Below are 23,521 nucleotides of genomic sequence, written 5' to 3' on the forward strand. Positions count from 1 at the left end.
GCAGCTCACACTGGAACAGGCGATGCATGAATGGTACAAAAAGAAGATGTATCGCGGAAGGTAGAAGAAAGTTACCTTTGAGCATGAGAAAAGTGCAGTACATGGAAAGAATAGTGAAAAGGGTATTTTAAAAAAAAAAAAGCCACTGATATTTAACTGTGCACACGCGTGACGCAGCGTCGTTCACAGCGGATTTCACCATTTCGCAGTATGTAAATTATTTTGCAAACAAAATCCCCACTTCAGTCTTTTCCCCCTTATTTCAATGTTTTACAAAAAAAAAAATAATAATAATAATTAGTATCTGTCACTGTCCTACTTGGCATTTATTTTCACAAAAAAATAAAAATATTTCTGCTTCCTAGTCGGAAACCGGTCTTCGCCGTCGCCGCAACAGCCAGGACGCCCTCTTACGTTTTTAGCGAGCATTAGCACCGAGGCTAATAGCTTTTTAATAATAATTAACTTCGATGATCCCAGAAGGGTTTGCTTAGCATCTAGCGTATTTGTTGTCAGATTTCATCGGCGCCCGCGCTTGACACAATGACAGTACTCGCCGCTAGCCGCCGGCGAACAGATTCGAACGCCGTGGCGAGCCATTATTTCAAGCGTCAACTAATGAGATTACAGCGTTACAAAGAAGTACTCGCTGGGGGGATTTGTTTGTTGTTTTGTGGGTTTGCGGAAGCTCGAAAGAGGAGACGATGAGTGACACAAGTGGAAGCCAGAGGACGAACTGGAGGGGGGGGGGGGGGGCAAAAACAGAGGGGAGGGCGGCGCTTTGTCTCCTCGCCGCCAACGACATCAGACAAGCTGCCAGTCAAACAAGAGCCAACGTCTCACTTTAATTTGAATTTATTCGACTTTTATTGCTCGCAGTCGCCGCGGCGCGATTCAATCCAGACGCACTAAAAAAAAAAAAAAAAAAGGGGGGGGGGGGGGTTTGAGATCTTTTCTTGCGGAGGCGTCGCTTTACATGACGCTTTAATTGGTCTCCGGTGAGAAGGCGGCGGCCGTCGCAAACACTCGCCCGATTGGTCGGCGGTTCGGCCACACATTCCTGCACGCGACTTAATAGCGCCCTGAATTATTCACACGGGCGACTGATCGTATCACAATGCATTAAAACCCACCGTTGTCATGGACACAGAAGCGAGACTGTTTTTACACCAAACGCGTTCCAATTCCAAGTGATACTTTTGAAGAGTTTCAAACGGAGATCAGGCCAACATCTGCCCTGTCCCTTTCACACAAAATCCAGCATTTCGACTCTCTCCGTTGGGTTCAACCACAACCCGTAGGGAACTCGTCTCTCGCCGTAGCTCAGCGCCTGACATCTGCACTTCGGCCTGTTTTACTGCCGCTTCCCCTCGCCGCTCCAAAGTCATCTGCGATCAATGGCCGCGTGAATAAACTCGCGCTGACAACTTCTTGTTTTATGTTTCCGGGGAGCTAAAAGGCACCGAGTCAAAGCAACAAAAGACATCCGTGCTCGTTGAGGAGACTTTAAAACTGGGTAATTGATCCGCCGCAGCCCAAGGCAGCAAGATCCATCCTGCAGAACCTTCACATCAGCAAGTTGCGTGAACCTGATACCGCCGTCCGACAACCCCCCCCCCAAAAAAAAAAGGTCATGCGCAATGACACTCTGCCGTTACATCATCAGAACGCCACCATTGCTAACCGCTAAAAAACAGGAAGTGGACCCTGACGAGTCTGCCGCCGCAACAAGATGGGCAGGACACGCCGGAGGAAAACCTCTACGCGCCGATTCAAGATTTGGGATTGAGTCGCGACTGCGTTCCGAATCCTTGACTCATTTCATAGCCTTTAAGCATTTTTAGATTGCCGCATGTAGTTGATTTCAGTCAAATGAAATATGGAGCGATACGCAGGCCATCACTTACACCGATGGATAGAAAATAAGATTATTACGATCACTGAATCAATGATTAAATTAATCGGGGGGGGGGCTTAATTGCCATCCTTTTATTTAAAAGTCTATTTCAAAAGGCAGTGCAGAAAATGCAAAAACATAATTTGTTCCATAACTTGTCTGAAAAATTCACTTTTCCAAAGTAAAAGCAGATGTCAGCAAACGTCTTATTTGGATCAAACACAAAGATGATCAGTCCCCTTTCATAGAATAATGGAGAACAGACAATATTTATTGATAAAGGGACGACAGTTTTAAGTTAATGTATTCAAATTATTGATGAATTATCACAATAGTTGTCAATTCATTTGAAAATGGATTATCTGTCAACTAATCAACTATTTGATGGAATATTAATAATAAAAAACATTGAGCGTTATTGAACTTGCTGATTTGTCTCAACGGAAAAGGAAGTTATTATTTTTGGTATGTGAGCAATCGCCAATTGTCTAAAAATAGCAAAGCGCAGAAAAGTTTGCGATTTTAACGAGCCGCTTTTCAAAGCAGGAAGTGAAAACAACAGCGTTGCTAACAGCAACGAGCTGACCTCAGCTCCTCCTCCAAACGCAGACGAAGACGTCACACTTCCTTGACGCCGATAACCTCCCGTTTGTTTGTAATGTGTCCGCAAATTCCGTAAACAAGCAGAAAACCGAGCCGTCAGCGCTCCCACAGAAACGCTGCCCCGTGCGGCCCCACGTGTTGCACATACCAGAAACCGCCTTCGATCGAGGGGGCTCGATCGGAGCGATTCCCAACCCGACCCGACCGCTGACTATTAATTTTGGAAAGTACTTAGCGCAAGCCGCAAATAACCCGACTAACGCACTCGAGTTAATCAATAAAATAGGGTTAGGGTTAAGCAACCGCCAGGCCGGTACCTGAAGTAAACTCCCAGCGTGCTTTGCGTCCCGCTCGTTACGCGCGCGGTCACGTAAAGGCTACGAAAGGAAAGCGCGATTACGAGCGAGGCGTTTCCTCTCTCCGGGGAGGCCGGCGCATGATGATACAATCCGCTTCCTGCTTGCGATGTTGATCTCACGTTACACGCGCTGCCTTTTCGTGTCGGACGTCTGGACGCGTTTAAACGCAAAAAGTACCAAGAAGACATACTGCTTATAATAATAATAATAATAATAATAATAATGAGGGTTTTTATACACCAAAACCAATCAGCTACATACATAACTGGTCCCGATTACCGGTCATGTGATCAAATCGTGACAATTGTGGTCATTACTGTTAGTTTTTAGACGCTACAACACAGTAGACAGCTATTTTTCAAATCAAAAAGTTTGGGGATGTTTTTGTTTTGTTTTTTTTAAGAAAAAACGAACACCGGCGCCATTTGTTTCAGCCCTGAAAGAGAAGTCACGCCGGGGTCACCCGGGGTCACACCTTCATTCCTTTGCCGTCAGCCGGAGCGCTGTTAACGCTTTCGACACAAAGAGGAGGGGTTGGCATTTCTTTATTTAATCTCTGGTGAGCGAGGGCACGCAAGCGTGCGGTTGCGACGTGCCAGTGACGAGCTTCGGCTTGCATGCTTCCGATTCCATTTTGATTGAAAGCAATTTATGAAGCCGGCGTGACTGTGACTCACTTTTGCGAACCTCGCCGGCAATTTTCCAAGGCCAACGAAAATGGAACGCTATTTTTCCTCCAATACGTAGAGATAACTGAATTGTTTTTTGTTTTTTTTTCCCGCAACTGTAATCGTAATTTCCGGCCTATAAGCCGCGACTTTTTTCCACACGCCTTCAACTCTGCGGTTTATGCGGTGATGCGGCTCATTCGTGCATTTTTTCTAACGGCCGCAAGGGGGCACCCGAGCGGAAAAGGTAAGACTTTTACCGGTTCGGGAGCTGTTAGCGCTGCGCTAGCGTGTTACTGCCATGTCTCAGTGATTTTTACCAGTATATTTTTTTTTAACCGTCCCTGTTAGCGCGGCGCTAGCGTTAGCACAGCGCAAGCGTTAGTATGGCGCAAGTGTTAGCACAGCGGAGCTAGCATTAGCACGGCGGCAGTAGCGCTAAACGCTCGGTGTACCGTCTTTCTTTGTAAATATCTCGTGTTTTAATGTGGCCACTTGCGGCTTTTACATGGCTGCGGCGTATGTATGTGTGTACCAAATGGTATTTCCTTTACAAATGAGGGTTATAACCAGATGTGCTCTGGATGCCGGGAATTACGCCAATTAAAGTGACGTATGCAACATCAAGATATTAAAATGGCCACCACAATAGTGAAGTGTTTTCTTGATGCTATATTTGAACAAAAACTGTATTGAATGCTGTCTGGAATCATCATTGTGTGATTTGGTACATTCTCAACTCGTTTGTTTTGCCGCCATTTTGACACCCCGTCATTTCCAACGACGACCAAAATAACTTGTTTAAAAATCATCAACGCCTTTGTCAACTTTTTCTCCCCGATGCTACACCTTAAATTAAAAAATAATAACATTTTGCATAATGTTGAGGGCTTTCTGCCACCTCAAGAAAGAAATCTGGAGGGATTGACACTACCTTGATTTTATTTCAATCACCAAGATGGCAGTTGAGAATTTTTACGATTTTTGCATCCCGTGTCAGGGTTGCGACAGGATGCTTCCATTTTTTAGGGGGGGGGGGTGTCACCATTTTGGCATTTACAAGCAAAGATTAGTGAGATATAATTATTAAGGCAACTACATATAATACAGGGTTATCAACTTTTTCTGCTGTAGATAGTTGTTAGAAAATACTTTTTCAATGTAAAAAAAAACACTTTTCCCGGCAATATTTAGTTATTATTTAAAAATACTGGTACTTCCTTTTGCCTAGTATTTATATGACCATTAGCTAGTCCTGCTGATGATTACAGAGGCACTAACAATACCTACAAGTGCCTCCGAGGGATGCTGACAGCTCGCCGTTGACGTCTCACGGGAGGCACTCGTCGAATTCATCGGCGACATTAAGGACAACTTTCGACACACGATGTCGTTTCGGGGGCGACACGCGTTGACGAGCCGCCTCGGGGGGGCGAAATTCGCAATGAAATGATTAAAAAAAAAAAGAAAACACGGACCGTGATTTGAGCCGTTAAGAACACATTTAACGCAACAGACAGGTGGGAGACACGACGGAAGGTTTTGGGTTGTTGGGTTTTTTTCCGGCTTCTTTTTGAGCACGAGCACCGCGACACGACGACGACGACGACGACTAAATTGAATTCAACTCACCTGGGAGGCTTCAACATGTGTTCCCGGTGCGCAGCTTCTCGGACGGCCAGCGGAGGTGGCGGAAAAGAAGGCGAGGCGGACATGGGAGCGTTCGGCGTGGCCGCCCGCCTGTCACCGTGAGAGGAGGAGCGAGCCGGGCAGCCAGCAAGTGTTTACTCCGGCGAACGCAAGTGGCCGCCGTGCCGCCATCTTTCCATCGGGCTTTTTTTTTTTTTTCTTCCCAAAACAGGACAAATGGCGACGCTCAGTGGCCACTCGCAGTACTGCAACAACATTACCTTTTTTTTAACTTCCTGGAAGGACAGAACACGTGACCGTGACGAATGAGCAAGTTTCAAAAGGATTTTAACACCGCCCTCTATTACCATGATTACCAAAAATTGTAGCTTCTTGTTGATTTATTTTAAGTTCAAAAACATCAAATTAAAGTCACGACCTACAAGACGTTACAAGATTATTTAATATAAAGACTGTACAAATATAAAATCAAAATCCACCCATCCTCACGATGGTTACAGGTGCGCTGGCGCCGAGCTAAAATCATGTTAAATTCAGTTTGTGCATACATTCGCTGGTTCCCGATCACTCAGGACATAAGAAAACGGTGCGATTTCTACCCGTAAACACGGCCCGGTCCGGTTCCTGATTGGACATGGTTGCTGCCATGGCAACCACGTGCCTTTCCCCGGATAATCAAAGGTCAGCGTAATAACCGGAGTTGTTTTACAGCCGTCGTTTCACTCCACCCTGGGAGATAACGCGCGCGCATGCAGGCACAATCCTTCAGTTTTGAGCGCCATGCCGTCCACGACCAAGACCCTGCACTTCCTGTCCAGCGCGTTGGTCACCTGTGTCTCGGTGGGGGTCCTGGGCTTCGCCATGTCCACGGCGTGGGCCACCAAGGCCATGGCGTGCGCCCGCTTCGGGAGCGACTTCTTCAACGGCTCGGCCGCGGTCACGCTGGAGCTCTTCGACGGCAGGCTGGAACGGGAGATTTGTCCCCTTTTCGGACTACCCGTTGACTTTGAAGGTCGATACCTTTCTCGCGGGAACGTAATCATTTGGTGTGCTAAAATGTAGCGAGGTAGCGACTTGACAAGAGAAAGCCCATCAGTAAGGATAGTAGATCTTTCCTTGTATTTCTAATGAAAACTGACATCCCAAATGCTAACATGCTAGCATTTGGGATGTCAGAAACCTGATCGATACAAATTTGAGATCATTTTCTGGGGCTGAGTACTATTTTGAATTAGGATGATCAAATGTTGACACGGTAACAGTTGGCATGTTAACATTCAGCAAGCTATCAATCGTGCTTGATAAGGATTTTACTGGATGTCCTTTCCTGGTCTCGAATAACATTTCAAATGACAACTGATAAATTCAGTTGCAGTTTGGTTTGGCTACCAGTAGCCTCAGTAGATAAACGAGACTGAATGAAACGAGAATAGTTCAAATACCAAATGTTAACTGTTGCTAACGAGTTAGCGAGACAGCAACTCGACTTGAAAAACAGCTGAGGCAAATCGAGGAGGACTTTTTATTTGTGCGTGTCATTTCCCGGTGACTCATCATTACTATTTTCAATGGCTAAATGCTTTTATGACAGCAACCCGCTAGCATGCTAAAAGCTGCGTTGATTGTGTGCGGCCAGTTTTCCCCAAGTTGCTGGAGATCAAAGGCGTCCCGGTGGTGCTGCACACCGTGTCTTTGTGTCTGCTGGTGTTGTGTCTGCTGTGCTCGGCCGTCAGCATCCTCATCTCGCTCTACAACAGCGTCAGTAACCCCTACGAGACGTACATGGGCCCCGTGGGCGTCTACACTTGCAGCGCCATCAGCGGTGAGCTTAAAATGTCTTTCCTGAGGAGCGCAACAGCACCCCCTGTGGCCTTACCGTGCACCGCACAGGCTAAAAAAAAAAAAAAAACAACGCATGTGTGTGTGTTCCCCCCCCCCCCCCCCCACCTCCCCGACAGCGTGTTTGTCCGTGTTAGTGCTCATCCTCTTTGTGGTCAACTTCTTCGCGACCGCCGTGGCGGAGGACGTGGTGAGGAGCTTCACCGACAACGTCCCGGTGGAGCTCAAGATCGTGTCGTCGGAGATGCTGCTGGGCTACTACCTGCTCATCCCCTACGCGGCGCTGTCGCTGCTCGCCATCGGCCTCATCTACATGTACGACCACGCCGCCTACACGCAGCGGCGGGAACAGCAGCGGCCCACCGAGGACGCCCCCAAAGAGATCATGATGTACTAGCGCCCTCCTTGATTGAGGGCGCGTCGATTAACTTATTTGAATGACGATTTGCAAGCTGAGGGGATGAACTGTAAATAGTTATGAGGTTACTTGTGTTTCTGATGACAATTTACCAGATACTTCATTTGTGACGAAAATGTGCAGAATACTAACAAGCTAACAGTCGAGATGCAAACAGAGCGCGAAGGCAGCTCAATGAAATACTGTATTTTACGCAACGTCCGTAGGTAGATAACTATTTGGAATGAGAACGGATAAATTGCTAACAGTTCATGCAAGAGAGAAATTTTATGCTAACGTGTAGAAAGAGAGCAACGCATGGCGTCTGAGCGGTACAGTATTTCCCCGTGTCGGGTACTAGTTCAACTGCTGAGAACGGCTAAAATGCTAGCATGTTAACAGTTGACATTCTGACACCTAGCAACATAGCAGCCTGATTAATGGAAGCGCTAAGGCAGAGCAATAAAAAAATTGACACCAGCATTTTCTTTGGTTACTCATCCTAATGACAATCCGTGAAATGCTAACTTCCTAACGGATTGGATGCTAACACGTGGCACACCTGAATGGAAAAACCGCAAAGTACTAGTTCGAGTGAGAATGGATAAATTGCTAACAGTTCACTTCCTAACAATTAGCAAGAGAGCGGAGAACTACGAAGACAAGTCGACAAGGATTTTATATGCTAACATGTAGCAAGAGAGCAACGCAAAGGACTATTTTGAGTGAGACCTGAGAAAATGCTAATGTGCTAATATTTGGGACGCTAACGACATACATAAAGGTCTTCATTAGAAAATAACAGTGAGAGGATGTTACGCAGAATAAGTTTGGGAATTTTTCCGACTAGCTTGGTAGTTGTGCCATCGGTGCTTGTGGCATCCAGAAGCACTTGTGATGTCACAGAAGCGCATAAAGTAGGAAGTGGAAGCGATGGTATGTGATTTTTAAAAAGAGAAAAAGTGACGGCGGAGTTTCTTTCCTCCCACCGGCTGCCGGCGTCGACGCGGCATCGGGGTCCGAGGTGTCGTGTGTCCCATCACTCACCTGCCTCACCTGGACCGTGTTTGGACACGTCGCGCCTCGCGTTCCTCCCGCAACGCCTGCTGACCGCCTTCAAAGCGCTTCAAGGCAGCTGCGGAGCGACGGCGCAATTTGCCCCCCCCCCCGCTTCTCAAATATGGATTATGTTTCGGAGGATGTGCGCTCGGCCGAGAGCAAACGGGAAGCGGGCCGTTTGATCTGCCGACGTGGCAATTAGTCATCTGTTTTCGCGTTGTGTTACCGCAAACCGCCGAAAAATTTGAAATATGCAGGACAAAGGTGCAAAAAAAAAAAAAAGATTGCATTAAAGATGAAATGAAGTGGGACAAAGTACGTTAACGAATTGAGAAATAAGATGACGCAGAACAAAACAGAACCTCGTCAGATACAGGCTGTCCCTTCCTGTCCCCCATTCACTAAGCGACACACGGGCACTCGCAGCCAACAACGAGGCGCTCGAAAACGGCCCTGCGAGCCTGAAGACCAGTTCAACACACTTTTCTACCCTCCGCGGTCTTGCGTCTTTCTTCTGCGTTACGTGCAGACACTCAGGGCGGACAACGAGGCGCTCCAAAACTGCCGCGCCAGCCCAGAGTCGCGGCCCATATGTCTGCAATTGAGTAAGGGGGAAAAAAAGTTCTCTCCGTGAAGTGTGCGCGCAAAGTCGACAACGAGGCGCTCTAAAACGGCCCTGCGAGCCTGAAGACCCGTTCAACACACTTTTCTACCCTCTGGGGTCTTCTGTCTTTCTTCTGCGTGATGTGCAGACACTCGGGGCCAAGAACGAGGCGCTCCAAAGCTGCACGTAGGCTAACCTTACTGAATTGTGTACTAGAAACTTCGTAGCAATCCATTCCCAGCTAGAACCGGTTCCGAAAGAAAGCCTTTGTCAAAGTAGGAGGACGCGATGTTGTGCAATAGGTTCGCTACCGCCCACGGTCCGACGGCAAGACGATCTAAAAGACGTGTCCGTTCTCGGTACCTCACTTGTGATCTTCTCTCTGCAGCCGTTGTCTGTAACTCATCAGTGCCCGTCAAATTCTTGGAAGAAACTGTTGACCGTCTCCGGCCTGTATTTGGATAAGCAACATTCTCACTACCCGAAATTAAACGAACACGCGGAGGTGAAAAAAAAAACGTCCTCCGACACTAGCTAGCTAGCTAACTGCACGGAATAGCCACTGATGTGGATGAAGGCGTTCAAGGAGTGGAGCTGAATGTCCATGCACCCCCAAAAATGATGCAAAACCAAAACTGTGAAAAAAAAGTCTAACTCTAGATCTCCAAAACCGGTTCCCAATATTTGCTCGTTTTAAATATCTCCAAACACTCGATTGCATCACGTTGAGCGTGTCAACGCTAGCTACAGAAAGCCCAAACGCAGCTAACGCGAGGACTGTCGTGTACTTCGCCGAATTTGGTCCACAACTTAGACGTGAGACTGCGGTCCTTTGTACGTAGTTTTAACCACGCCCGCCGGTACCGACGCGCCAAAACACTTTAGCGTGCTCTTGCTTAACAGCCGCCGGAGGAGCCGTTTTATCTCGCAACTCATCTTCTTCCCACGTGTGCGCTCGACGGTGGAGGACCACCCGACCCCCCCCCCCCCCCCAAAAAAAAAAAAAACTACCCCCCCCCCCACTTTGCAAACGTCATTAGAATCCAATCAGAGATGGCCGCTAATCTCTTCCTCTCTGGATGCTTTCGGGATTAAACGAAGATACTTTATTGTGTGATAGGATTAGAGATTTCCTACCTGTGAAATGCGATCGGGGCCTGTGAAACGGACACCTCCGGGCTGCGGGGCAGGTGGCTTCGAGGGACGGGGGGCCCGGGGGTGGGTGGGGGGGGGGGGCGTCTTGGAGAACACTCACGATGGAGAGAGAGACGCCTCATTAGGTACACCAAGTTCTGTGGCGACGGAAAGACTGACTTCTGATTATTTCTGTCTGATAAGCATGTTTTTTAAAATAATTACTTACATATATTTCAATTTTAAGACATATCGAAAAGAAAATGAATAAAATTGAAATGATGACAAACCTTCCGATTATTTCTGTCTGATAATCGTGTTTTTTTAAATAATTATTTATATCTATTTCAATTTTAAGACATATCGAAAAGAAAATGAATAAAATTGAAATGATGACAAACCTTCCGATTATTTCTGTCTGATAATCGTGTTTTTTAAATAATTATTTATATATATTTCAATTTTAAGACATATCGAAAAGAAAATGAATAAAATTGAAATGATGACAAACCTTCCGATTATTTCTGTCTGATAATCGTGTTTTTTTAAATAATTATTTATATATATTTCAATTTTAAGACATATCGAAAAGAAAATGAATAAAGTTGAAATGATGACAAACCTTCCAATTATTTCTGTCTGATAATCATGTTTTTTTAAATAATTATTTACATATATTTCAATTTTAAGACAGATCAAAAAAAATGAATAAAACTGAAATGATGACAAACTTTCTGATTATTTCTGTCTGATAATCGTGTTTTTTAAATAATTATTTATATATATTTCAATTTTAAGACATATCAAAAAGAAAATGAATAAAATTGAAATGATGACAAACCTTCTGATTATTTCTGTCTGATAATCGTGTTTTTTAAATAATTATTTATATATATTTCAATTTTAAGACATATCAAAAAGAAAATGAATAAAATTGAAATGATGACAAACTTTCTGATTATTTCTGTCTGATAATCGTGTTTTTTTAAATAATTATTTATACATATGTCAATTTTAAGACATATCAAAAATAATGACTAAAATTAAAATGATGACAAACCTGATTATTTCTGTCTGATAATCGTGTTATTTAAAATAACTATGTTAATATATTTTAATTTTAAGATATCAAAAAGAAAAGAATGACTAAAATTAAAATGATGAAAAACGTTCTGATTATTTCTGTTTGATAATCTTGTTTTTTTTAAATAATTATGTATATATATTTCAATTTTAAAACATATTGAAAAGAATGAATAAAATGACAAACCTGATTATTGGAGGAAACCCACACCGGTACGGGGAGAACATGCAAACACCACGCAGGTGAGGTCGGGATTTGAACCCGGGACCTCCGAACTGTGAGGCTAACGCTTTGCCAGCTGTTCCACCGTGCCGACTCCTTTAACTCCTACTTGTTAAAAAAAAAAAAAAAAAAAAAAAATAATAATAATAATCTATCTGAGAACCAGACCAAATGATGCTTAATTATGACTTACGTATGGGTGATCTTGCACTTGTGGTGCGTTTGCGACCTTTCAGGTTTTGTCAGGTCAAACGGGGCCCATTCGGGACGGGGTTTTAGTGCACGCCAGAGACATCCATCACACCCGCCAATCGGCAGAGAAAGTGCTGCCCCCTCCATCGCTCCATCCATCCGTCCATCCGTCCATCTTGCCGGACTCGCTATTGGGTTCCAGTTTCGGTCCACGCTGGATCGTGTGTGTGTGTGTGTGTGTGTGTGTGTGTGCGCATTGGGGCCACGCAGGTAAAGTGGAGAATTGGCTTCAGGTGCTTTGGCGAAGATGTTTATCGGCTGTTAACAGAGGAATGACACCATAATGGAGCAGCGGGGGTGCAATTACCTCTTGCACCCCCCCCCCCCCCGCCCCTCCCCCGCTTTCCAGCCCTCGGTGACAAATTAAGATTAATGAGAGCGCGAAACAAGTTGAGCAAATACCTCGCGCGCTGCCTTTCGTGTTTTCCGGCCATAGACGGCAACGTTGGGACTTGGGCGGTGCACTAAATCGACAATAAATCGAGCACCGTCTCATTGATGACACAATTTTTGAAATATGTAAGATCAAATATACATCTGCAGCATGTGCACACACACACACACACATACACATACATATATATATATATATATATATAATATATATATATATATACATACATATACATATATACACATATATATACAGATATACATATAAATATATGTATACATATATATATATATATACATACATATACATATATATAAATACACATCCAAACATATATACATATATATAAATATATGTATACATATATATATAAATATATGTATACATACAAAGAGACAGATGTATACATATATACATACTCATATATAAACATATATATATATATATATGTATATTTATACATATATATGTATATATACAGAACATAGATAGAAAGAGAGAGAGAGGACAAAAAAAAGGAACTAAATATTTGTTTTCATTTTTAGGTTTTTTTTACATTAACAAAAGGAAAAAAAGAGGTGGGTACGTAGTATGACAAAATTAAGACAAAAAAAAACATTAAAAGCGGCAACAAATATTACAATAAAATTGTTAAAATGATAAAAGCTGGAGTGAATATTGTAATGATAATGAAGACAAAAAAAAGGAAATGAAGAGCAAAAAAAACATAAAAATGTTCTAGTGAACCTCAACGACTTTGTGGGGTGTTTTTTTTTCTCCCATGATGCAACGTGACACCTGTTAAGAGCTTCCACTAGTACGTGTCAGAAGGCCCCCGACCCCCCCCCCCCCACCCCGCGGGGGCCCCTCCCCATCGATGTTCATGAACTGAGCTTAGAGAAGGCGGCCATAAAGCTGTCAATCATCCCTCAAATGGACCCGGCCGGACGCGGCCTCGGCCTGCCCGCGGGGCCCAGTTAAGAGCGCCGAGGCCGCCGCATCCGTCACGCCGAGCGAGTGCAACACGATCCTGGAAGCGAGCGTTTGACCTTCTCCGGCAACTCAAGCTGGGGGCCGCAAAACGCCGCCGCCGCCTTTCGGAAAGTGCACGTCCGTTAATATTGTGCCAATTATTAAAGTATTTCTTCACATCTGTTCTCGCGGTCGAGAAAGGGGAGACTTGTTGTAAATTCTCCAAAGAGGCACCGTGTGCTCGCTTCAAGCCGTCTGTCGCTCTCGGTTGAGGTTTTAGTCCGTCTGCCTCGCAGTTCAGAGGTCGTGGGTTCGGATCTGCCCTTCCTAGTTGTACTTTCCATCTCCCCCCTGTGCCTGCGTGGCTTTTTTCCAGGTGCATTAACCCAAGACTCTAAATTGTCCGTAGCTGCGACGGGATCGTGACTCGCTGATGTTCGTTATGTGCGCCTTGTGATTGGCCGCCGACCGGTTCAGAACCAACCCCTCCTCTCGCTGCAGCACATCCCTGATCCAAGTGAATAGACGCGGTTTGGACCACCAAAATCTTCAGACAAAACACTCAATTTCCTCAAACAACGTAAGCTAGCTTGTAGCTATCACATAACGCAAAATGCCATCAACGGGCTCACGGAAATTAGCAAAGATTTTGCGGTCATCCAGACCTTCAAACAACTGCACGTAGAGCAGCAACGCATACAACCATCTTGAAAATATACTCGTTATTCTATTGACAATGCATAGTTCCCCCCCCCCCCCAAAAAAAAAAAACCAAACAAAAAAATAATAATAATAATAAAGTATAATATCATTTTGACTTGGCCACTTTCTGATCCCTCCGTGACCCCCAAAAGTTCGAGGACCCCGGCTTTGACACTCGGGCCTCCTCGAGTGGGAAACAATGGCGGCGCCCTGCAGGGGGCGTGGAGACACGCCGTCTGCGGGCTCGAGGGGGTCGCAGCCCGGCTTCAGGGCCCGCTGCACAATTAGCCAGACGCGGCGGGCCCCCGCCCTGCCCCCGGGTCCCGAGAACCCCCCCCCCGATTTCAAAGTCAAACGATTTGATATCGTAAGCGCAGAACTCCATGGAGGCGCTCGCCAGAATCTGGAAGTTCCTTGACATCCATCCATCCATCCATCCATCCGTTTTCTTAGCCGCTCATCCTCACAAGGGCCACGGGGAGTACTGGAGCCTATCCCAGCTGTCAACGGGCAGGAGTACATCCGGAACTGGTCGCCAGCCGATCGCGGCCCGCCAGAATCTGGAAGTTCCTTGACATCCATCCATCCATCCATCCATCCATCCGTTTTCTTAGCCGCTTATCCTCACAAGGGCCACGGGGAGTACTGGAGCCTATCCCAGCTGTCAACGGGCAGGAGTACATCCGGAACTGGTCGCCAGCCGATCGCGGCCCGCCAGAATCTGGAAGTTCCTTGACATCCATCCATCCATCCATCCATCCATCCATCCGTTTTCTTAGCCGCTTATCCTCACAAGGGCCACGGGGAGTACTGGAGCCTATCCCAGCTGTCAACGGGCAGGAGTACATCCGGAACTGGTCGCCAGCACGTCGAGACAAATCACACCTCGGGGCAATTCATGTGGATCACTTTTTCAAGAGGATTTGTCAACAACGAAAAACGTCGTAAAATCCTGCGCTAAGTAGAAAATGATAAATGGACACCGCAAAAAGTGAAGTGCGGTTATGACCAGGAACAGCAAATAAGTCGTAGGCCTCTGCAACGTTTTTTTTTTCAGGTCGCCACCTAGCGGCCTGGCGTGCACATTACACCGATTTTACAGTTCTGGGGATGACAAATTTCCCCTTTCAAAACATATCCGACACGGGTAACGGCGAAACGGGGAGCGACGGCGCTGCCGTGTTTCCACGCGGCCCCCATTCTCGCGGTCTGGAGCGGCGGGGGGCCCCGTCCGGGGCGTCGTGTTACCGCGCTCCGTACGTCACCCTTGACTGCCGGGGGGCGCTCGCCCGAAGGGGCCCGTTCCGAGTTCTCAAGGTGAGAGCCGTTTCGGCCTCGCGCCGGCGCTTAATGGAGGGAGGAAGAATGCGGCGGCAGGAAGCGCGGCGGATGAAGCGACGGGCCCCGTGACAATGGAGGGGCCGAGGCGGAGACCCGAATGTCACCCGGGGCTGAGCGACTGCGACCCCCTCCCCGCGTCTCGGCTCCGGCTGCTCGTACGCTAAGTGCGCCGAGTCGGTTTGGAACCCCCCCCCCGCCAGTATCCAGCTCGCCCCTTCCGTCCGTCGTTGACACTCCGGCGCGAGGTGATGAGGTGACACGCGGGGTGAAGACAGCCTTATCTGCGTCCTTCCTTCCTTCCTTTGGGAAATCAAATCAGCGGGTCGCCGCTCGGCTTTCGGTCTCCGGCGGCCCATTCTCGACTTCGAGTATTTCAAACAAACGCAAAGCTAATCGAGAAAGGTTTTAGTGCATTGTGCGCTAGCGCTAAACCTTAGTGTTAGCACACAATCCGAAACTTTATAGACGGGCTAACAAAAATATTTCGAGGGTCCATTTGCAGTAATCACAAATCTATATTCTTTATCCTCTGCAACAAACGACTCATATTATTGCAGCTTAGTCACACGCTATATGAAATAAAAGATATCTGGTTGTCCGGCGGCAGACCCGGCCGCGAGCGCCACGTCGGGCCATTCTCGACTTTGAGTGCTTTCCTGCCACTTCCGCTTACTGTCAAACTAAACGTACGCAACGTGAGTATTGCAAACAAATGCGGAAAACTTTGCCCGATTAGCTTAGCCGCTAAGCCAATCGGCCAAAGTTTTGCGCATTGTGCGCTGGCACGAAGCCTTAGTTCTAGCGCACAATGCCAAACTTTGTAGACAAGCTAACAAAAGGGTCCATTTGCAGTAATCACAAATCTAAATTCTTTATCCTCTGCAACAAATGACTCATATTATTGCAGCTTAGTCACAAGTATATATATTAAATAAAAGATACAAAATCTGATTTTCCTTTACAAACAGCGTATTAAAATGGCAGAAAAAAATGGAATGACCAAATAATTGTGGTTTTCTCATCCACACTGTATAATAAAGTACAATAAAAATGTAGAAGATAAAAAAAAACATTTATGAAATGACAAAATGAAGGCAAGTTTCATCATAAATAAAACCCGATTGTGGTTTTCCTTCCTTATGACTATTTTATTTTTAAATGGGTCAAATGAAAGGCTCGCTCTCGCGCCGGGTTGTCGTCAAAATGTAAAAAAAAATAATATAATAATAATAAAAATCAAATCCCCAGAACAAACAACAAGTTCGTGTGAAGCGACGCGACGGATTCCGGGGAATTGAAGTCACTTAAGCGAGTGTCAAGTGATCCAGTTTCAGCCGTGATGGACTTCGCTCGGGGGTCCCCCGGGGAGGAAATTCCGACAGGACTTAGTCCAGTTCTCCCCTTTTTCTTTTCTTTTCTTTTTTGTCTTCTTCTCCCGAGCTTTTAGAGACGTGACTTTTCGGACGCCGCATCGAAATGTGGACGCGTTGGGAGCCCGAGGGCCAAAACGTTTGCTGCGGGTTGAAATCCGCACCGCCGCTAAAAAATAAAATGGGAGAAAATCTTGAAATAAAAGTTTTAGAAAAAAATATGGGGAGTTTATTTTCAATGAGAAAAAAAAAGTTTCATTTTTAAGGCTTTATTTATGGGAAAAGTAGTATTGTTGAGAATTGTAATGACATAAACAAGCTGCAGTTTTTTAAAAAATGATACGAAAACGACAATGCTTTTAAAAATATTCTCATTTGTTGTACAAGTGGGTAATATCAGAAGTAATAGTCGGATTCAGAATTTTATGAGAAGAACTCTGTTGTTGTTGTCATTTTAAGATTTTTTTCTCATGAAACATAAAAGTGGTAATGAAGAGAATATAATCAGATTAAATTAAGTATGCAAAATTTAAATTTTTTTTCAAGAATAAAGTCAGAATTTAAAAAGTAATTATTTGGGGGTGAATTATGCTTTTAAATTTAAAAAATGTTTTTTTTAAACATTTGGTGAAAAGATCAAGATTTAATCGAAAAAAATGATTTATTAGGGAAAAAATGGGAGAGAATTTACAGTATACAGTAATCTTTCCCAGAAATAATTTACAAAATACTTTAAAAATAGTTTTTTTCAAGAATAAAGTCAGAATATTTAATGAGTAATTATTTGGGGGTGAATTATGTTTTAAAATTTAAAAAAAGTTTTCAAACATTTGGTGAAAAGAAGATTTAATAGAAGAAACTGATTTATTAGAAAAAAATGGGACACTATTTACGGTGTACAGGAATCTTTCCCAGAAATAATTTACAAAATACTTTAAAAAGATTTTTAGAAAACACAATTTTTGAAGAAAAATATTGGCTTTTGCGGTGAAGGGGGTGGGGGTGTTTTTTTTTTTTGGGAAGACCCGAAAAGTTCAAAAAAAAACCAGAAGAAAATAATCCCGGCCGACGGGTCTCCCTCTTTCCCTCGGTCCTGAAATCAAAAACCCGAGGAGGGGCCATAAAACCGGAGCTGTATGGGAACGTGTTGAGTTGCGAACGTCCGACCCCCCCCCCCCCCCCACCGCCATGATTTATCCCGCCGCGTCTTCGCTACTTCAACGCGCGCAGACGTAAAATGTCAAGTACAGGTGAGCGTGACGGCGTGAAATACGGCGGCGCTGTCTAAGCTTGTAACACATACGGACGAGCTCCCGCCGGCCCGATGCCGCCTCTTCCGATAAATCCCTTGACCTCGTATATTAACGCCTCGCTCGACTGCGGCGGCGCTTTGCCGACGTCGACGCTCGCCGCGGTCCACGAAAGCCTTGAAATCCTTTAAGTGTGACGCAGAGGAGCCAGAAGAACCGTCCCGGGAGTTCCGGAAAAGCAACGCCGGAATTGGAAATCTCTGGCAAGACTGCTCAGCGTATTTATTTGTTTGAAATGTGTTTTATTTTGATGCTTTGCCCTTATGGGTTCTCCAACGCTGTTAGCTTCATGCTAACGTGCAATACAAAACGCCATAGACAGGCTAATGAAACGAGCATCGACATTACGTTGCTTTAGGCGACTGATATTTGAGCTAAAACAGTTGCGCAAGGCATCTTTTTTTTTCCCTCTGCAAAAAAGGAATCAGTTGGTGTCGAGTTCTCCGTTCTACTGCCCCCAAGTGGACAAGTGCTGCACACCAGAGGGAGCAGCACAATGTCAATTGAATTGAGGCAAAAATGTGGCAACAATTGATGAATTCTGTATCTTTTTGGCAACTAAAATATCATAGTGATATTTTCTTCCTAAACATTCTATTTTTTACATTTTTAAGTAAACGGGATTTTATTCATTTCAATGATTTGAGCGTTTGGGAGTTTGGAAAAGACGGCCAAAGTCAATTTGGGCAAAGCAGTCGAGTTACGTTCCAGGCCGTAGACGGGGTGCGAGCAGGCTTGACCCCGATGACGTGGTTTTGTGGGGCGGGCGTGGGGGGGGTGGGGGTGGGGGGGCGCGGCCAGCGAACCCGCCTTCTCATTATTGTGGATTGCGCTCTTCATTAAAGCTGCGGCTTAAATATAGTGGCACGACGCAAGTAATGGGACGCCGGGCAATTTAGCTGTCAGCGTTATTAAAAAAAAGAAAAGAAAAAGTCATTCTTTGCCTTTATGAGGTTCGGCTCATTTGAGACCAGATTTCAATTTATCGTGCGCCAACTCCGCCGAGATGGAGATGATTTTTGAGACGAGAAGAAGTCAAAGGTCGAGCTCGGGCAGCGATCGCCCAACGGTGTCACGGGTTTGACTTTTGGGGTGGAGGGGGGGGGGGGGGGCTTTTGCAGCAAACGGGGGGCCATGGTAAAGTTGAATCGTCGACTTCAAATGTTTAGGAATTTGCTTTCTATTTGCCTTTTGACCCTTTTTTTTTTTTTTTTGTCATTTGCAGGTGTTTTATTTTCGGGACAAGCCGAAAGGAAAAGAAGAAGAAGAAGCAGGTGTTTTATTTTTTCTTTTTTTTTTGGGGGGGGGGGCGCAACTGCCCGGTTGTTGAAGTGGGGTGACAAGTTTAGAAAAAAAAAAAAAAGAAAAGTTGGGGAAAGGTTTTGCTAAAATGAACTTTTTCAGTTGGACTTTTTTGTTAACCGTGCGCATGAAATGGGGGAGGGATGGGGGGGGGGTGGGTCGGGGGGGTCGGTGATATAACTCTGTCGGGCTGTTGAAAAAATGTCTGCCCGAGAAAAAGAGAAAGAGAAAAAAATGCTTCTACATAATATTTTGAACTGTGTCGGGACCTGTATTTATACTTTTTGCGTGCTACATGTTAGTAGTGGGGGCGGCGCGGTGGGGCAGCTGGTAAAGCGTTGGCCTCACAGTTCTGAGGTCCCGGGTTCGATCCCGGCCCCGCCTGTGTGGTGTCTGCATGTTCTCCCCGCACGTGCCCTGCGTGGGTTTTCTCCGGGTGGGCACTCCGGTTTTCTCCCACATCCCAAAAAAAAAACGTTAATTGGAGACTCTCAATTGCCCATAGGTGTGATTGTGAGTGCGGCCGTTCGTCTCTACGTGCCCTGCGGTTGGGTGGCGACCGGTTTAGGGTGTAGCCCCGCCTCCTGCCCGTTGACAGCTGGCATAGGCACTTCCCGTGACCCTCGTGAGGATAAGCGGCAAAGAAAATGGATGTTAGTAGCGGTGCCAGTGGTCGTGCGTGTGAGCGCTCACCGTCATGCCGCTGTCGGTCAGGGTTGCGCCGAAAGGTTCCGGTGAAGAGCTCGCCCCACCGGGCGGGACACGACCCCTGGGCAGACGAGACGCCGCACACCTCAGGCGAGTCGAGTCCCAGACCGCATCTCGGCGTAGACCCGGCACCCCCTTTGACAATTACATTGTCATGTAATTGCAGGACACAAGCGCCATCAGCATAATGATAAGAACGAGTAGCTAGCTAGCAAGCTAGCAAGGGAGGTGGGGTGGGGGGTTAACTCACAAAAATACTAAACAGTACTTCACTCTTTTTCATTTACCAACATTTGTAAATCGTTACCATATTTTTTGCAAAACATAGCGGTTAGCCTGCTAGCTAATTTCAGCGCACAGCGGTGTCGTTGAACCCGCGCGAGGCAAAAGTCAATCCATCAAGCGCCCCCTCTCAGTCGTCAAAAGGTAACGACGTGTGAATTTGCACGTCCGCTTTCAACTTCCGCCGTGCAAAGGCGAATTCCGAAATCTGCGTTCAAGTCATTTCTGTCGCGTTTGGCAATCGCTCAAAAAACGGAGAAAAATTTTGTTGTTTTGGGAGATTTTCTTGATCGTCTTTTGTGACATCGTGACGGAAAGGTCTCTAAACAGGCCGTCTGAAAGCCTTGCACGCACACACAAGTCCACCCCCCCCGCACCCCCCGTTCTCCAGGTGGGCCACAAGTGTGTCGGAGGCCTTGAAGTGGACTCGAGGATTAGGGGGCGGAGACAGAAAGATCCTTTTAAAGACGGGGGAGGGGATCTGTTGAAAGGTTCTCATTTAGGACCTTGAGGCCCCCCAGATCATCGGCGGCTCACTTGGACCCAAAGTCACGCGTTGATCGGGACCCTTTACTGCAAAGACTGCGTTTGATCTTTTGTTTTTGTTTTGTTTTTTTACATTACAGCAAAAACTGGTTTCGTGATCACGCCCGCAACCCAAAACAGTTTTCATGTCAAATGATCGTTCGCCGTGGAAATGAACAGAAATGCCATTAATCCGTTTCAGGGCATGTAAAAAATATCATTTTTTTTTAATAAGGAAAATTCTGCTATGTAATTATGCACTTCACTACAATGTAAAGAATTATGTGCATCACAATTAATGCAATTTTATAGCCACGTATTGCAATATACTGAGATGGTCGCAACTCCTCAGTAAACTGCAGTACTAATTTTGGGGGATTTTCTTTTTCGGATAAATAATACATTCCTGTCCGTATTTCTATATTAATCTGTCCATTGATCATGTTCACATATTGAACATCGATGCTAGTTTCATTAGCCAGTCTATGGCGTTTTGCATTGTTAGCATTAAGGTAAGATGACTTTCCTAACAATTATCTTTGTAGGCCTTGCGTCCTTTGATTTTTTTTTTTTTTTTTTTTTGTATGGGGCCCTCAGAAGAAAAGTTTGGAAACCCCAAATTGGCGCAGGTTGGTGGGTGGGGGTGGGGTGGGGGGGGTCACGTCTCTGAGCCTCGGTCGGTCTATCCTCTGCTGTCTTTTTATTGGTATGCATCCGGCATAATAGAGCAGCACGTTGGGGGTCTCATTAGGGCCCGGGGGGGAGTGTTGTTTTGATGGTGTGTGTGATTTGGGGTGGGGGCTATCCTGGGGGGGGGGGGGACTATCACATTCGCACACTTAGTGCAGCAAGCAGCACAGTAGCAGGAGAAATCCCAAATTGTCAAGCACCCCACTCCAAGTTCCCCCAGATTTCCGGCTAAGACCACAAAGCGACACCCCCCCCCGCCCCCTCTTCTGCGGGCAGTCACTTCCTGTGTCATCTGTCACCACTTCCTGTCTGCGAGGAGCAGGTAATGACAGCGCGTGGGTGCTTCAAGCTGTGCGCTATCACCGCAGAAACAACCCCCCAAGCGTCATCACTCGGGCGCCCCCCAACCAAACCTCAAACTGAAAAACCACGAAAGGATTGTTTTGGTTTTTTTCTTTTCGATTGAAGTTATAATATTTTAATCCACACTAAGCTCTTTATCATCCATGTCTTTATGGACCTTGCTTTGTGCACTGGTGCACAGACATATTGAAAAGGAAAGAACCGCTTCCACAAAGTTGAGAGACTTTGCTGTAGACGAGCACGACCCTGACACCGACCCAACAGAACGCCGCGTGGGCGGATTGGAGTGCACGGCAAAATCGTCCAAAATCGGCACGAGACCCCCCCCCCCTCCACAAAGCGTGGATCGATGTCGTAGAAAAGAAGGGGATGTAGCTTCAGATCTGATCCGAGTCAAGGCGGGTGGCAAAATACTTTTTCCAATCTAGTCGAGTTACACGATTTAAGGTACAAAAATACATACAGACGTTTATATAAAGACAAAAAAAAAAACAAAACAAAAAAACAAAACCCGTCCTTTGATTCATTTTCCGAGGCTCGCTTGAAACCCAATCGGGTCACGCGCACTGATGGGCATTCTCCTCCCCTGCGGTCGCGCTTACACAAAGTATGTCACGCGTATTACGTGAAACGGGTATCGGCTGGCCCGGAGCTGTCATCGTGTCTCCGAGCCGCCGCGCGAGATGCCGGTCGGGGCCTTTAAAGACGATCGCTCCGAAATACCCGCGACAGTCGTATCGATTTGCAATATCATCAATTGAAAACCGGCGCCTTGTTGTCGCAAAGACAATTTAACATCCGCTTTGCGTGGTCGAAGTACTTGCATTCGTTAATAGGTGAAAGGGGCGTGGTCACGGCCCATTTAAGCGGACACGCCCACATTTGACAGCGGAGACGACGGCTTGATTTTTCACAACTTTGAAGATTTACTTTGTATCCTTGTGATTTTTTTTTTTTTTAAATCATTCCAATTTAGCAGCGTTGTTGTCTCCGTAGCGTGTCAAACATACAAAAGATTTTTATTTTCCCTTAACAGGAGCATTTAAGTGGGACGAAGACGCACGTCGGCACTTTCTAGCTGCGAACTTCGGAATGCCGTACCACCAAAATTGCGCTTTGTTCCCAGATAATGGCACAAAAGGTGTCCCCGGGGCGGGCGGGGGCGAGGCCCTCGGCGGTTTGTTCCCACATCTTCAGATGGCAACATTTTCATCGGCGCCCGGGAGGGGGGCGCACCCGATGCCAAGGCTCCATTGTACTCGCCAATTCATTCTGTTCTTCACGCAGCGCCTCACTGGACTCAATTATCGCGTTTCGTCCACTTTGCGGGACTTTCATTCCGCGTTGTCGGACGCTCTAGACGTAAAGCGGGCCTCGTGCGTGGCGTTCAGGAACGGCCCGGGTGAGGGACAGGTGCTGATATTCCCGACAGGTCCTCGTCAAAACGGGCCCGGGGACAAAAAAGCTGAACTTGTGAACCGCAAAGGCCCGATTGGGGGTGACAGGCGGAAAATGGCTGCGTTTTTACACTTTGGCGATTTGCAGCCAATTTTTTTTTTTTCTTTGGGGGGGGGGGCTGCCAACAATTCACTGACAAGTAATCGGTGATTAAATTCAACCAAAATGATTTTCATCAGCAATCATTAACTCAAAAGTGTCCAAGTTCTCACAATTTCTGCATCTCAACAATTCAATATTTCCAAATTTCTGTGGTCCATAACTAATAAAACATTAACAACGATTGACTTTCTCTTGATCAAACAATTTTTAACATGTTTCCCTTATTTATGACAT

At 45.9% G+C, this 23,521-nt stretch overlaps 2 protein-coding genes across 3 annotated transcripts in view; one reads left to right on the forward strand and one right to left on the reverse strand.

Moving 5' to 3' along the window:
• The window catches only part of LOC133495674 (receptor-type tyrosine-protein phosphatase epsilon-like), a 33,075-nt gene extending 27,777 nt beyond the window's left edge, over window positions 1–5,298 (reverse strand). For both annotated transcript variants that reach the window (XM_061810576.1, XM_061810575.1), the window contains exon 1: window positions 5,160–5,298. The gene's annotated coding sequence lies outside the window, so the exon portion shown is untranslated. The remainder of the gene's footprint in view (window positions 1–5,159) is intronic.
• Window positions 5,299–5,940: 642 nt separating this feature from the next.
• On the forward strand, window positions 5,941–7,896 carry LOC133495677 (clarin-3). The gene is made up of 3 exons (XM_061810582.1): window positions 5,941–6,189; window positions 6,814–6,999; window positions 7,136–7,896. Exons 1-3 carry the CDS (start codon window positions 5,958–5,960, stop codon window positions 7,411–7,413), a joined length of 696 nt encoding a protein of 231 aa, XP_061666566.1. The 5' UTR covers window positions 5,941–5,957; the 3' UTR covers window positions 7,414–7,896.
• The last annotated feature ends 15,625 nt before the right edge of the window (window positions 7,897–23,521 follow it).

The sequence above is a fragment of the Syngnathoides biaculeatus genome, chromosome 22 (genome assembly GCF_019802595.1).
Source record: "Syngnathoides biaculeatus isolate LvHL_M chromosome 22, ASM1980259v1, whole genome shotgun sequence".
Lineage (NCBI taxonomy): Eukaryota > Metazoa > Chordata > Actinopteri > Syngnathiformes > Syngnathidae > Syngnathoides > Syngnathoides biaculeatus.

Excerpts from the sequence above, each read along its gene's own strand:
- LOC133495677 (XM_061810582.1), top strand. The coding sequence starts at position 5,958 with ATGCCGTCCACGACCAAGACCCTGCACTTCCTGTCCAGCGCGTTGGTC. Across the intron at positions 6,190-6,813 it reads ACTACCCGTTGACTTTGAAG|TTTTCCCCAAGTTGCTGGAG; the intron begins GTCGATACCTTT and ends GTGTGCGGCCAG. Across the intron at positions 7,000-7,135 it reads CACTTGCAGCGCCATCAGCG|CGTGTTTGTCCGTGTTAGTG; the intron begins GTGAGCTTAAAA and ends CCTCCCCGACAG.